At 53.9% G+C, this 12,158-nt stretch overlaps 1 protein-coding gene across 2 annotated transcripts; it reads right to left on the bottom strand.

Moving 5' to 3' along the window:
* Positions 1 to 59: 59 nt before the first annotated feature.
* Positions 60 to 11,923, bottom strand: tyro3 (TYRO3 protein tyrosine kinase). 2 transcript variants are annotated; one of them, XM_088433330.1, is made up of 20 exons: positions 11,769 to 11,923; positions 11,623 to 11,701; positions 10,872 to 11,058; positions 10,705 to 10,805; positions 10,457 to 10,627; positions 10,312 to 10,398; positions 10,125 to 10,240; positions 9,861 to 10,041; positions 9,632 to 9,774; positions 9,224 to 9,362; positions 9,020 to 9,161; positions 8,843 to 8,937; positions 8,431 to 8,526; positions 8,278 to 8,358; positions 8,124 to 8,216; positions 7,927 to 8,048; positions 7,454 to 7,563; positions 7,226 to 7,385; positions 6,512 to 6,648; positions 60 to 6,288 (listed from the first exon to the last, which is right to left on the bottom strand). In XM_088433330.1, the coding sequence occupies exons 2-20, from the start codon at positions 11,678 to 11,680 to the stop codon at positions 5,955 to 5,957; spliced, it is 2,553 nt and encodes an 850-aa protein (XP_088289456.1). In that variant the 5' UTR covers positions 11,681 to 11,701; positions 11,769 to 11,923; the 3' UTR covers positions 60 to 5,954. The 2 variants fall into 2 exon arrangements, with proteins under 2 accessions (XP_088289456.1, XP_088289455.1); XM_088433329.1 differs by having other exon boundaries at positions 10,705 to 11,058.
* Positions 11,924 to 12,158: the final 235 nt, after the last annotated feature.

Raw genomic sequence — 12,158 nt, 5'->3', positions numbered from 1 at the left:
AAGTATATCCCAAATCTTACTCTTTTTAATGCCAACCAAAAAAACACACACACACAATATCAACTTCCAACAAATGCTTACTTTTTACAGGGTTTATACACGTTGCATCGGAGTGCCAGAAATGAAAATTAAACATGCCATTCTGCATTTACACTAGAAACGTGTTTTGACCAAATGAATCTTTCCATGCTAGAAAAATAATTGTAACACGATCAGGAAAGCGCCAACATTTTAACCTGGAGAAAATGGTCAACGTTTTAATTTCAACAGAATCGTTTTTACACAAACGTCAATACTTTGCAATATAACACATCAAATCTCAACATTTCTGTCGCATTGCTTCAAGTATTTGTTGCCCCCACCCCCCCAAGTGACAACGATTAAGATCAATATCTATAAAAAGAAACGGAAAGGTAAATCCGAAACGTTAGCCTTTTTTCACATGAACCAAAGAAAAAAGCAATATAACTTTCATCAAATGTTGATTTTTTTTTTTTTTAACAGTGTTCAAAGAGGTTTGCGCGTCAGAGTGCCTAAAATGAAAATAAAATATGCCAATCTGTATCTACACTAGGAACATTTTGACAAACAATCTTTTGATGCTAGAAAAAAAAAATCTGAATTGATTTGCAACCAACATAGGAGCACCAACATTTTACCCCGAACAAAATTGTATAAAACATTTCTATATTACTTCGATCATGAACGTGATTTAGAAAAAATGTCAACGGCAATTTATAAAGTTTGTAACCCCCACACACTTGGACAAGAAGATCGGCGCCCGATGCCGTGGATGTGCAATTCCACTTAACACAGCACCCGCGCACACGCTATTTGAGAGGGGCTGGTCTGTAGTCACTTGTCATGCGTAGCAAAACCAGGATGACTGATGAAAACACAAAGTACGCGGCAACAACTGTTGCGTTTTACACAAAAGATATCGTGTAACAATTGCTATTGACGTATACTGGTCTCAAGTAGGATAACTATGGCATAGTTGGAGCAGTGGTTAAGGTCAAAGGTTTTTTTACATACCGAATGTAGCGCGGGGTCGGGAAGTAATCGAATGCGCTTGGGTTTACAGTATTTACTTGCGTTTACGCACACACACGTATATTAGAGGTCGGAATTCGTCTCGGGATTAGATTAATTAGGTCCAGGTTTTTGGGTCTGCGATTCAATTCTATTTTCAATTTAGAACGTCAGACGACAATTTTTATGAGTTTTTGTTACATGAAGTTTGGAATTGTAAGGGACATACCCTTTCCCACAAAAACATGGCGTGGACCACAACTGCAATTTAGGGGTATTTCAAATTGCTTCTGAAAGGAAATGAGAATCCCGATTCTTAAGTGAATCTGTTTTTTACAGAGAATTGAAACTGTTTGAGAGAGACGCTTTGAGAACATGCAGGATGCCGGCCCTGGAGGACTGGAGCTCGACACCTTAAGTCTTTTCAAACTTTGGCGACGTCTGCGCCAGGAACCCAAATTACGGCGCCTCGCCCAAGTATTGGGCGCCCTTGAACTTTTCAAACTTTTGCCGTATTTCGGGCCTCAAACGGGTGTTTGTCAGCGATGGACAAGTAGGACTCAACGGTGAAGTGGAATGAAACTTTCGACTTTTTCAACCAATAAAAAAACGAAAAGTGGGATTGGCCGTCGTGACGCCCGGATGTATTTGCGAACCGTTCCGTCGGTGGTTTGCCTCCGTCCAGACTCCAACAGGGTTTCTTCCATCTATCTCCCCATCGGTTTTAAGCATCTTGCCCGTCCCCGCTGAAGAAAAGCGGCCCCAAAGCACCACGCCGCCACCGTGGACGGTGGAGATGGTGCGTTCGGGGTGATGAGCCGTCTTTCTTTTAGGCCAAACGTATGGTTTTGCGTTGTGGCCCAAAAGGGTTTTTGCTTTCATCTGACCAGAGGCACCTTCTTCCGCATGTTTGGTGGCTAACCCTCTAAAGCCTAAGCCTCCACCTGCCCGCCGGTGTGGTCCTTGGGCTTCACGATGCTTTCTGCGTTTCAAACAGAACCCCGAGCGTACCGCCGAACGGGTGCGGTTATACGCACGCGTGATTACACACGGCTGAATTCTATATATCGCCGTCGGTCAATTGGGACAACCTTGGATCGTTCGGAGAACCTCACTGAACTTTTGCTGCGCTGAAAGGAAAGGGGCCCCATTCTATTACACGCCCAACTTACCCGTTTTACATTTGTTACAAAAGTTTAAAATACCCAGCGAATGTCATTCCACTTCACGTTTGTGCTCCATTTTTGACCAAAAAACATTTGATATCTGTTTGAAGCCAGAAATGTGGCAAACGTTAGTAAGTCCGTGGCGGCCGGATACTTTTGCAAGGCACGCTAACTCCACCCTGATGCGTCGGACGGTCGTTTCGGTAAAACGGAACGAGGGCGCGCCGGGAGAAGAAATTCGGTCGCCGGAGATCTTGGGTCGGAAAGATTTCGACGGTAGTGAGAAAACCAAAAATGCCCGGCTATTGCTACCCGTGGCTACTTTTCTGTTAGCCCGGGCCTTGGCGCGGCATCTTTAGCCCGCTTCCCAAAAAAAGGTGAGTAGTTTGCTCAATAGCTGAGGCTAGCTTACCCGCGCGACGTGAACATCTCGGTCGGGGTCGTCGGTCGTTTCAGCTCGGGGAAAAGAGCTCGTCTATCCGGGCGGCTAAAGAGCGTGCTGTATGACTTCAAAACAATCAACCGTACCTCGCTTTTTGCTATGCGCGTCGGCCCGGTCTCGATCGGTGGAGAAAAGCGCAGGTCGACTTTAAAATACGCTTTTGAGAAACCGCATTACTTCGGTAAAGCCGATCAAGGTATTTGCGTCCCCTCTGCAGCGGTGCCTCCATTTACGAAGGCCTCCCTCTTGCTAGGAAAAATCCCGCTTACGTGGCACCTCGGCGGAAAACTTGTCGGGGGTACGAAAGGTGACATTTTCGGCGTACGTCGGAGAGGCGCTTGCGCCCTCGGTACTGGAATATCATACGTTACCGCGGCGGTAAGTATCACAGTTTCTCATGCGTTTTCATCATTTATGAATTTGCTATTTGCATTGATGTTTCCTGCGGTCTTCCACTTTTCCATTCATCCGCAACAATGTACACCGTAGAACTAACATCAGACTAAACTGAAGTAAACTCACACCGCTCAAAATGAATATGATCGGTCCTGCTAAATGATTCTTGGATCACAAATGAAACGGACAAAAAAAAAAAGTCTCGCTCTCGCTGCACTGGTCACAGTCTCGAGGCAAGGCAAACAAGTGAACTGCATTCATATTGTCAACCGCTACAATGATTCTTTGTGTTATATATGATGATGATTATTTGATAATGTCATTTTGATATGTATTTGTTAACCTTTTTGATGCATTTTTATAATTTAATCTTTTTGGAAAAATTCATGGCAACATTCATTTAAAGGATTTGGGAGCATTTTCGGGGGTTTGGAACAGATTAGGCTATTTACATGTAAAAAGTGGCCCTACTTATGAAAGATTCACGTTACGAAATGACTCGGAACAAATTCATTTTGTAAGTAGAGGTACCACTGTACAATATTCATCTCATTTATCCTGAAATTTCATTAAACGGGCATGTCTATTGTCTTTTTTTTTTTTATTCCTTCCTTCATTAAATGCATATTTTAGAAGGCATAAGACGGACACAAGGTTCCGCTCCTCCCATTTCAAAATCGGCCGGATCGCAAAAACGCCTCGGGAGTTCCGCTGATTTGAAAGACATAATTTCACGGGCCGGGTTAGCTCTCTGAGGGCCGTGTCCGACCCGCGGGCCGTATGTTTGACGCCTTGGTTGAATTTGTGAAGCGTGAGCCACAAAAACAGCGAGGGTTATGGAAGTTTCTATTTACCCGGTTACTCTGTATTTTCCAGTGGCAATCGCGAAGGTTTTCTGCAGCGGCACCTGGAGAGGTCGACCTTAGCGCCGAGCTCAATTTCGCGGGCCTTCTGCCCGGACGCCCCCACGGGAGTTGTTTGTTGCGCATCCCCGGCAAGTTGGCAGGCTCAGAGCCACGGGCCAAACATCAAAGAAAATCATCCCGTGTGCAGCAGCTAGAAAGCTAACACTCTGCTTCCATGGAATGGAGCTGCTTTTTCTTATATGTCCTAAAGGAGAAAACAGACAAGCTACAACAAGGCGTCCCACCCGGTCCGAAACGAGACTAGACGAACGATTCATACACACATCCTTAACCCAATGACAAATCGTGCTGCTTGAAAAGGACACGCCTCACTTTTCCTCAGCGGCCTTGTCTTCTTCGTCTCCGGCCGCGTTTGGAAAAGCAACTGTTTAAGAGCGCGTTACTGCCACCTGCTGGACAAACGAGCAAACGATAGCTATAGGAGCCGAGGCGCTAATACATAATCTATATATGGTGGAGAATGTTGGAGCGAGTCAAAGATGGGACAGGATGCAGCAGTTTTCACTTTCCATGTTAATTTCTATTTGGCAATTTACAACTATAAACAGCAGCATTCCTCATCACGGTCCAAACTCAAGTTTGCACACGAGCAGAACATACATGCTTACAAGCTGAGGCAAATAAATGACTGAAAACAATTTGGCTGTTGCGCGTCACGCTTTTGAGCTACCGCAATAAAACAAAGTATCAAAATAAAAGATCAGCTGGTTGAGGCGAGATTACAGCGGTACCTCTACTAGTGGACGAAATTCAGTTGTTGCGGAAGTCATTTCGGAACGTGTATCTTTCACATGTAAACAACCTAATCCATTCCAAGCACCCCAAAACCACCCCTAAATCCTTGATGAGAATGTTATAAAAACGGTAACAAATACATATTAGATGACATTAGTGCATAATAATCAAAATACATCATGTAAAGACTAATTTAATTGTAGCAGTTGACAATATGGCTGCAGTTCACTTGTTCGCCTTGAGATGGTGCCGGCGTGTTGGTGACGAGTGCAGTGCGTGACACTTTTTTAGTATGTTTCATTTGCACGTTTTTATTTTACATTTCCAGTGATCCGAGAATGGTGTACTGGCCCGCAGGAGCAATAAGAGTTATATTTGGAATTGTTTTGAGCATGTAAGTTTACTTTGGGCTCATGCGACGTGCTTCCTGTGTGATGTCATCGCTAAAGTGCTAACGACGCGCTAACAACGCAAACATCAGACGCGACAGCCCAAAGCGGTACATTACACGTGTCTTGATGTGAGTGCGTACAATGTTAGCCGTAGCCGATGTCAATTTGACGTTTGTTAGTTCTGCGCCGTAAATCGTGGATGAAACGGGTAAAGGTGAAAAGTGGAAGACCGCGGTCAACATCGCAAGGCAAAAAACTATTGACTCGTTAGTGGGCGAGCCGGCATATTCATGTCAGAATAATTGTAAAACTAGTGATTATACATGTGCTACAGTCAATACTGCTTGCAATGAAGAAACGTTTGCAGCGAGAAGGTTGTGCCTGGATCTCGACAACCCTGAGCGGCCCGCTCAAGCGCAAGCGCAGACACACATCGCGTGACTTGTTATCTATCTCGCAGACGGAATGCTTTGCCACACGCGTACTAATCATACACACAGGACAAGTTCACTGGGTTCCGGCCATGTTTTTTTGAAGTGAACCTTCATGTCATTGGAGACCTCTGAATCAAACAGGTCTCATCCGGCGTCTGGCGCGATACGGCAACAACGTCTGTCACCTTCGTATTTTCTCCGGTTAATAGGGACAGTATTTTTGCGCCGAGGCCTTCGTTCGGTAAGGTAACGAGAGGCGTTTGTACTGGGAGTGGAGGCGGCGTTGCAGATGGAACCGTTTGGGATTTGAATCGATTTTCTTCGACAGCCGCGGCTAACGCCTCGGTCCGGAGCCCCGTTTCCGCTCCGTTCGAGGTCACTGACCCTAGCGGTCGGAAAAACTTTTGAATCGGTCCGCATCGGCGACGACCTCACACGTGGACGACGGCGTCCTCGTCCTCTTCCGGTCTGTCCGCGCCTGGCTCCCGCCCCCCCCCTTGAGGGCCTCCGCAGGGGTCCACAATGTACCTGTAGTCCCCGCCGATAGCCAAGGCGGCGGCGGACGCCCCCATCAGCCAGTCCCGCTCCTCGTCCCGGCGGGCGCCCGAGCGCGGGCCGGGGGCCCCCCCGCCGTCCGGGCCGTCCCCCTCCACGTTGACGTAGGATGAGACGCTCAGCCGCAGCTCCTCCAGCAAGACCGCCAGACGCTGGAAGGTGGGCCGACATTTGGGGACCGGGCTCCAGCAGCTGTGCATCAGGTCGTAGCTGAGAGGTCACATGACATGCTCGTGGTTACGCGCGCACACGCCCGAAAAAAAAAAAAAATCCATTCGCATAAGAGTCTCATTTACCACGATTCAGATTGGTTTCAAATGTCCCTCCCGAAACCACACGGCAAAAAAAAATAATAACGGTCTTCTATACAATAAAAGGCCCCGGAATCGATGGCGACAGTAGCGCGAAGGCGTAGCGGCGGCCGAGCACTCACACGTCTCGCCTGCAGTCGGCAGGTTTCTTGAGGCGTTCCCCTCGGATCAGGTATTCGTAGATCTCAGAGTTCTCCACGCCGGGATAGGGCGTCTGACCCCGGGTCATCACTTCCCACATGGTCACGCCGAAGGCCCACTGACACACACGCGCAAAGGCATCGCCGTCACGCGTCGGCCGCCGCCTCGGCGGCTAGTCGCTTTTCTTTACGCGGGTTCGGGCATCCGGCCGCGTTCTTCTATCTGTTCAAAAGCGCGTTCCAAGTTCGGGGGCGAGAGGAGATGACAATTCCTGCCCGCGTCGGGAGCCAATGGCGCGTCTCCCTCATGAAAGCCGCCGTTAGGAAGAGGACGCCGCGCCGGAGCCTCGTGAATCTCTTTCGCTCCCTTTTGGCACGCTTGCATGACAATATTTGGCTGCCGGGAAACCGAATTTGAGATCTTCGCCCCCGTGCGCTATTTTGTCCCATCCTTTTCTCTTTCCATCAATAGGGGAAAGCATAGACGCCAGGGAGCTGAGATTTCACCCGGATGGCGGGAGCTTGCCAGCCTTTTCGTCAAAAACGGCAAAAGCCACCTCTGCGACGCCGCCGCGCTTTGGTCAAGTCGATACGGGAGGGTGGCGTTTCCACATTTAGCGACCGGAAAATAACCTGGAGAGCTAAACTGGCTGGGGCAAAAGCGGGAGCGTGCGCGAGAGCGAGCGCCCGTATTACCACGTCGCTCTGCGTGGTGTAGACGTTGTCGGCCAAGCTTTCCAGAGCGATCCACTTGACGGGAAGCTTGGAGACGGATCCCTGCCGGTAATAATCTCCCGAGTAGATCTTCTTGGACAGCCCAAAGTCCGCCACGCACGCGACCATGTTCTCATCCAGCCTGACGCCGAGCGAGGCGAGGTCACAACGGGCGGCGGCGACGACGCAAACGGCGGAGCGCCGACTCACATGCAGTTGCGGGCCGCCAGGTCTCGGTGGATGATATTGCGAGCGCTCAGGTACTCCATTCCTCGCGCCACGTCCAACATGAACTGAACCAGCACCTGCGTCGACAGGTCCTGGCGGGAAACGCGCGCGTCAGTCAGGCGGCGAAGGACGTGTGCGGCGAGGGTGAGGGGGACCGCCCGGGCGTGGCGACCACATGGCCGACTGGCAAACTCCGACCATTCGCCCCGCCAAATTCGGCTAAGGCCAAATCGCAGTGGCCGATACGCCCGCGTGCGTGTTTTTGCGGGAGGAAAGCAGAGTATGCGAAGAAAACCCACGGGGGGAACATGCAAACTACACACAGGAACCGGAACGGAGCCCGCGCGGGCGTGGGCAGAACACGCAAACTCCGCACGGGAAGGCCGGAACGGACGGGTTTGCCAGTCCAAAGCGTGGGCGCCATCTCCAACGGGGGAGGTGCGAAGGCGGCGTACAAAAGGTCGCTCCCCGAGCCTGGACAGCAGCAGGAAGGTGTGCAGGTCTCCGTGCTTCATGAAGGGTAGGACCACCATGGGCACGGGCAAACGCTGAGCGTGACGCCGCTGCAGGCTGACCCCTGCGGGAGCGAAGGCGGCGCCCGTCAAGACCCGGCCCGCCTCCCGACCGGATCTCGGGAGCGGCTCGGCTTTACCGACGAGCCGGATCACGTTGGGGTGCCGGAAATCCTTCATGCGGGCCGCCTCCTTCAGGCACCGCTCCACGTCGTCCGACGAGGCGATGTCGGCTGGAGGCGCGGCCGCATCGTCAGGGCGCCGCGTTTGGTGGCGCCGGCGGGGACAACTCACATTTCAGGACCTTGACCGCCACCTTCTGGACCCGGCCGTCGTCCGTCTTCAGGAAGGCCTCGCGCACCGAGCCAAACTCACCTAAAGCAACGCAGGCGGGCGCGCCGTCAGGCCGCCGCGCGCTCAAACGGACACGCGAAGCCGCGGAGCCACCTTTGCCCAGCGTGTGTCCGAGAACCAGCAGCCTCTCTGGGATGAGAACGTCCTTCAGCTTACTGTTGAGCTCCTCGCTGATACCCAGGCTGTCCACTAGAGGGAGGCACACGACGGAGTTGATCTCGTCCGGTTGAAGGCTAACGTGGCGGCGGGGGGCGTGGCCAAAAGCCCAGCTTGGGGCGCTCGGGGGGGGGGGCTCCGACGAACCGCGCGTTGTAAAAGAAAAAAGCAGCCAACCTCGTCCCCGTTAACGACAGTGCTCAAAAAGCTTCCGTTCGAGAGGAGCGCTGGCCGCGAGCGCCATCGCGCGATTCGTCAGAGAGAAACGAGCTCGCCGACGAGCATTTGACGTCACGGGAACACTTGTCGGAAAGAGATTCCAAAAAAAAAGGACCGTTGCGGAACTCACGTGTGGAACGTTGCGGGTCGCCGGCGTTTCGGTTGAAGGAGCGCGCGGCTGTGAAGGACACCGGCGTCTCTGCGCCGGCGGGCGGGAAAACCCGACTGAAGACGGCGGGAAAGAAACGACGACGGATGAGAGACGCGCGGTCAAGTCGGACGCGCTGCTCTGACAACTTCCTCTTACCCAAAGTGCATTTCCTTCCCGCGCCGGCGGGCAAAGACGGAGAAAAGCAGGGCCAGCACGGTCAGGGCCAGAAGGGCGAAGAGGACGCCGACCCAAATGTGATTCCGCTCCACGGGGACGCTCGCCGTCACGGCCCGGCCGCCTAAAGGGCCCGGTGTGACATGAGCGCTCCTTTTGCACGCGCGGGCGGGCGGGCCAACGCACCCGCAGCGGGCAGGACCACCACGGCGGGGCTCCAGGGTCCGCATCCCACCGACGTGCAGGCCGACACCTGGACGGACGAGTTGAAGAAGCGGGCGCCGCCCGAAAGGCGGGCGCGGGGCTCCTTGAACAGCAGGGGCTCCTGGACACACAGATTCATTGACGAATAATCAATAGTCAAATCCATGCCAAATTGCCAAATTGCTCCGTCTGTCTGTCTGTCTACACATGTTTATTTAGTCTTTTTTTTTTTTATCGCAACAGTGTTATAAAGTGAAGGTAAATGGTTTATTTGCTACAAAAGCATCAGGGTATGGAAAAGAAGCCTATTAGTGGCAAAGTGCCATTTTTGGAAGTGCTGCAGGCCACTTGAGAAGGGTCCGCAAATGGCCACAGAAACACCTGCCTCACCTGCCGCTCCCCTCCCAGGATCCATCGCACCTTGTAGGCCAGCAGCTCTCCCCGAAGCTCCTCCTGCCGGAGCTCCGCCCACTCCAGACTCAGAAGCCGCTCCGACAAGTCGAAGGTCAGGTTCCGAGGGGCCGCCGAGGGCACTGGGCGGACGAGCGGAGCCCCTTTGTGACGCCGGGCCGGCCCCTTTGTGACGCCGGGCCGGCCCGCGGCGGCCGCGGCGGCTCACCTGACTCGGGCGTCACGAAGTACGTCCAGGGGGAGAAGGGCGACGCCCCCACCTCGTTTCGACAGGAGACGCGCGCGCTGTAGTTTGAGTGGCGGGCGAGACCGGCGAGGGCGAGGCCGTGGGGGGGGACGGACACCCGCCGCTCGGACCAGAGCGCGCCACCGGGAGACAGCCGTCGGACCTGAGGGGGGGAAAACGGGCCGAGCTTTCGCACAACGGCGCACGCCGGCGGCTCCGCGGGGTCAAATATCAAGGAGGCGTTACCTGGACGACGCAGGCGGACAACGGGGAGTTCCCCGTGAATCCCGGTTCCCATGACAACAAGGCGTCGTCGTCCGGCATCTCCGCGACCCTCGGCCCGGCGGGAGCCGCCGGCAGCGCTGCCGCGAGACGACGGCCCCGTTACCGAGCCCGCCCCCGAAAACGCGCGCCGCGCTAACCCGAGCCTCACCTTTGATGCGGACGGTTCCCGTCCTGGACACGGAGATCCCGCGGGCGTTCCGGGCCTCGCAGTAGAACTTGAGCGTGTCGTTGACACCTGCGGTGCGCGGGAGCGTCAAAGGCGGGCCGGGCGACATCATCGCGCCGCGTCCTACCCGAGACATGAAGGACGGAGGGGGAGGGGGCGGCGCCTCCCTCCCGGACGCCGCCCAGCCACCACAGAACCTCCACCGGCTCGGGCGGTCCGACGGCGGCGCAGGTCAGGTTGAAGGGCCGGCCGGGCAGCGTGGACACGTCCCGGGGCTCCTCCACAAAGTGGGGGACGCCTGCAAAGGACCGACGCGATGACGCCCGCGCTCGCAAAGGAAAGACGCACCCGACGGCGTCCGCGTGGGGTCCTCGCCTTCTACCGTGATCCAAGCCCGTTGGGAGGAGAACGTCTGGCCGCGGAATTCCACCTGGCACCAGTACTGACCCGCATCTTGCTGCTGGACCGACTTGACGCTGGCGGGACGAGAACGCCGAGGAAGAAAGGGGAACGGGCCTGAGGTTGCGGACGTCGCGGCGTACCTGTGGTAGGTCTCCCAATGTTTCTCGCCCAGAGCGATGAACATCTGGTCGCTGGCGAGGAGCCGAGCGCCGTCCTTCATCCATACCACCTCGGGCTCTTCCGCGCCCTCCACGGCGCAGCCCAGCCGCACGCCGTTCCCCTGAGACGCCGTCTGGTTGCTCGGGTGCCGGCTGAACGTCACGCCGCCTGACGGCCGCGAACAGACCGGAACTTATGGCAGAGGGAGCCAAACTACGGCCCGCCGCCGTCCGTTTTTAAGCGGCCCTCAACGTGCGGTGACATTTGCTGCTCAGCAAAATGTTTTATCTACGGAGCTTTTCGAAAAATGAACTATGTACAACTAGACTGGACGCAACATTTCTCTTGAGGCGTATATGTATACTGTACATGTTGGCGAAGGATGAGCCCACGTCACTCCTGTCACATTTGCTTTCCAAAATAAAACGTCTCCCGGACTCGAGCAAACAGGAAGTCCGCTAACGTGACATCATCACTCTTCCCGTACATCCTCGCCGACGTCACCCCGCTGCGGCGAATCTGGTGACGTCACCGCGGCAAGGCGCGCGGTCCTCCCCGACCGGCGCGCGATAGTATGCAAGCATCGGACAACGACGGAAGCTGTGGCGCGTTTTATTTTGGAGCGTGTGCAAGTGCGAAAAAAGGTCCCTCTGGAGTCTGGGTAACAAGTGCACACCCCCCGACAAGCGATCGCCGCGAAAAAAAAATATCAATGAATCCGGTGAAACTCACCGAGAGCGCACGAAGCTTGCGCGGCGACGAGCACGAGCCTCAGCACCTGGCCGAGCATGTTTGTTTCTTCGCTCAAGTCCTGCGGAGAAAAAGGACAAATTTGCTCAAATGCGCACTTTGACCTCCCGGGCCGCCGGCACGCGTACCCGCTTCGATCCGACGCTCGATGGCCTCCCGAAAAAAGGGAGTCGCAAGAAGACGGAGTTGTGGAAGAAAGTTCCTCAGCGGGAGCGAGGGAGCGAAGGGGCAGTTGTTGACCGTGGGGGGTGCTGCTTTGCTGAGATTGTGACGGTGACGTCAGGTGACCGGTCCGGATGTGGGATTCCGCGCCTTCAAAATAAGATTGGAGCCAAGTACGGCTCGTGGGCCGAACGCGGCCGCTCTTCTTTTTCTTCGTTTTGCATCTTTCTCAACATCGATTCGTCTCATCGAAGTCTTTGATCTTTGCTACTTCAGCACCCCAGATATACGACAACGTTTTATTACAGCCTGTGAATTTGACCGCAATTTTGATGATTGAGGAAAAGTTAAAAAAA

Source organism: Hippichthys cyanospilos, chromosome 14, assembly GCF_059441005.1.
Source record: "Hippichthys cyanospilos isolate Australia breed blue-spotted pipefish chromosome 14, RoL_Hcya_1.0, whole genome shotgun sequence".
NCBI classification, from domain to species: Eukaryota; Metazoa; Chordata; class Actinopteri; order Syngnathiformes; family Syngnathidae; genus Hippichthys; species Hippichthys cyanospilos.
The sequence above is the reverse complement of the archived record's forward strand: the minus strand, read 5'-3'. Positions and strand labels throughout refer to the sequence as shown.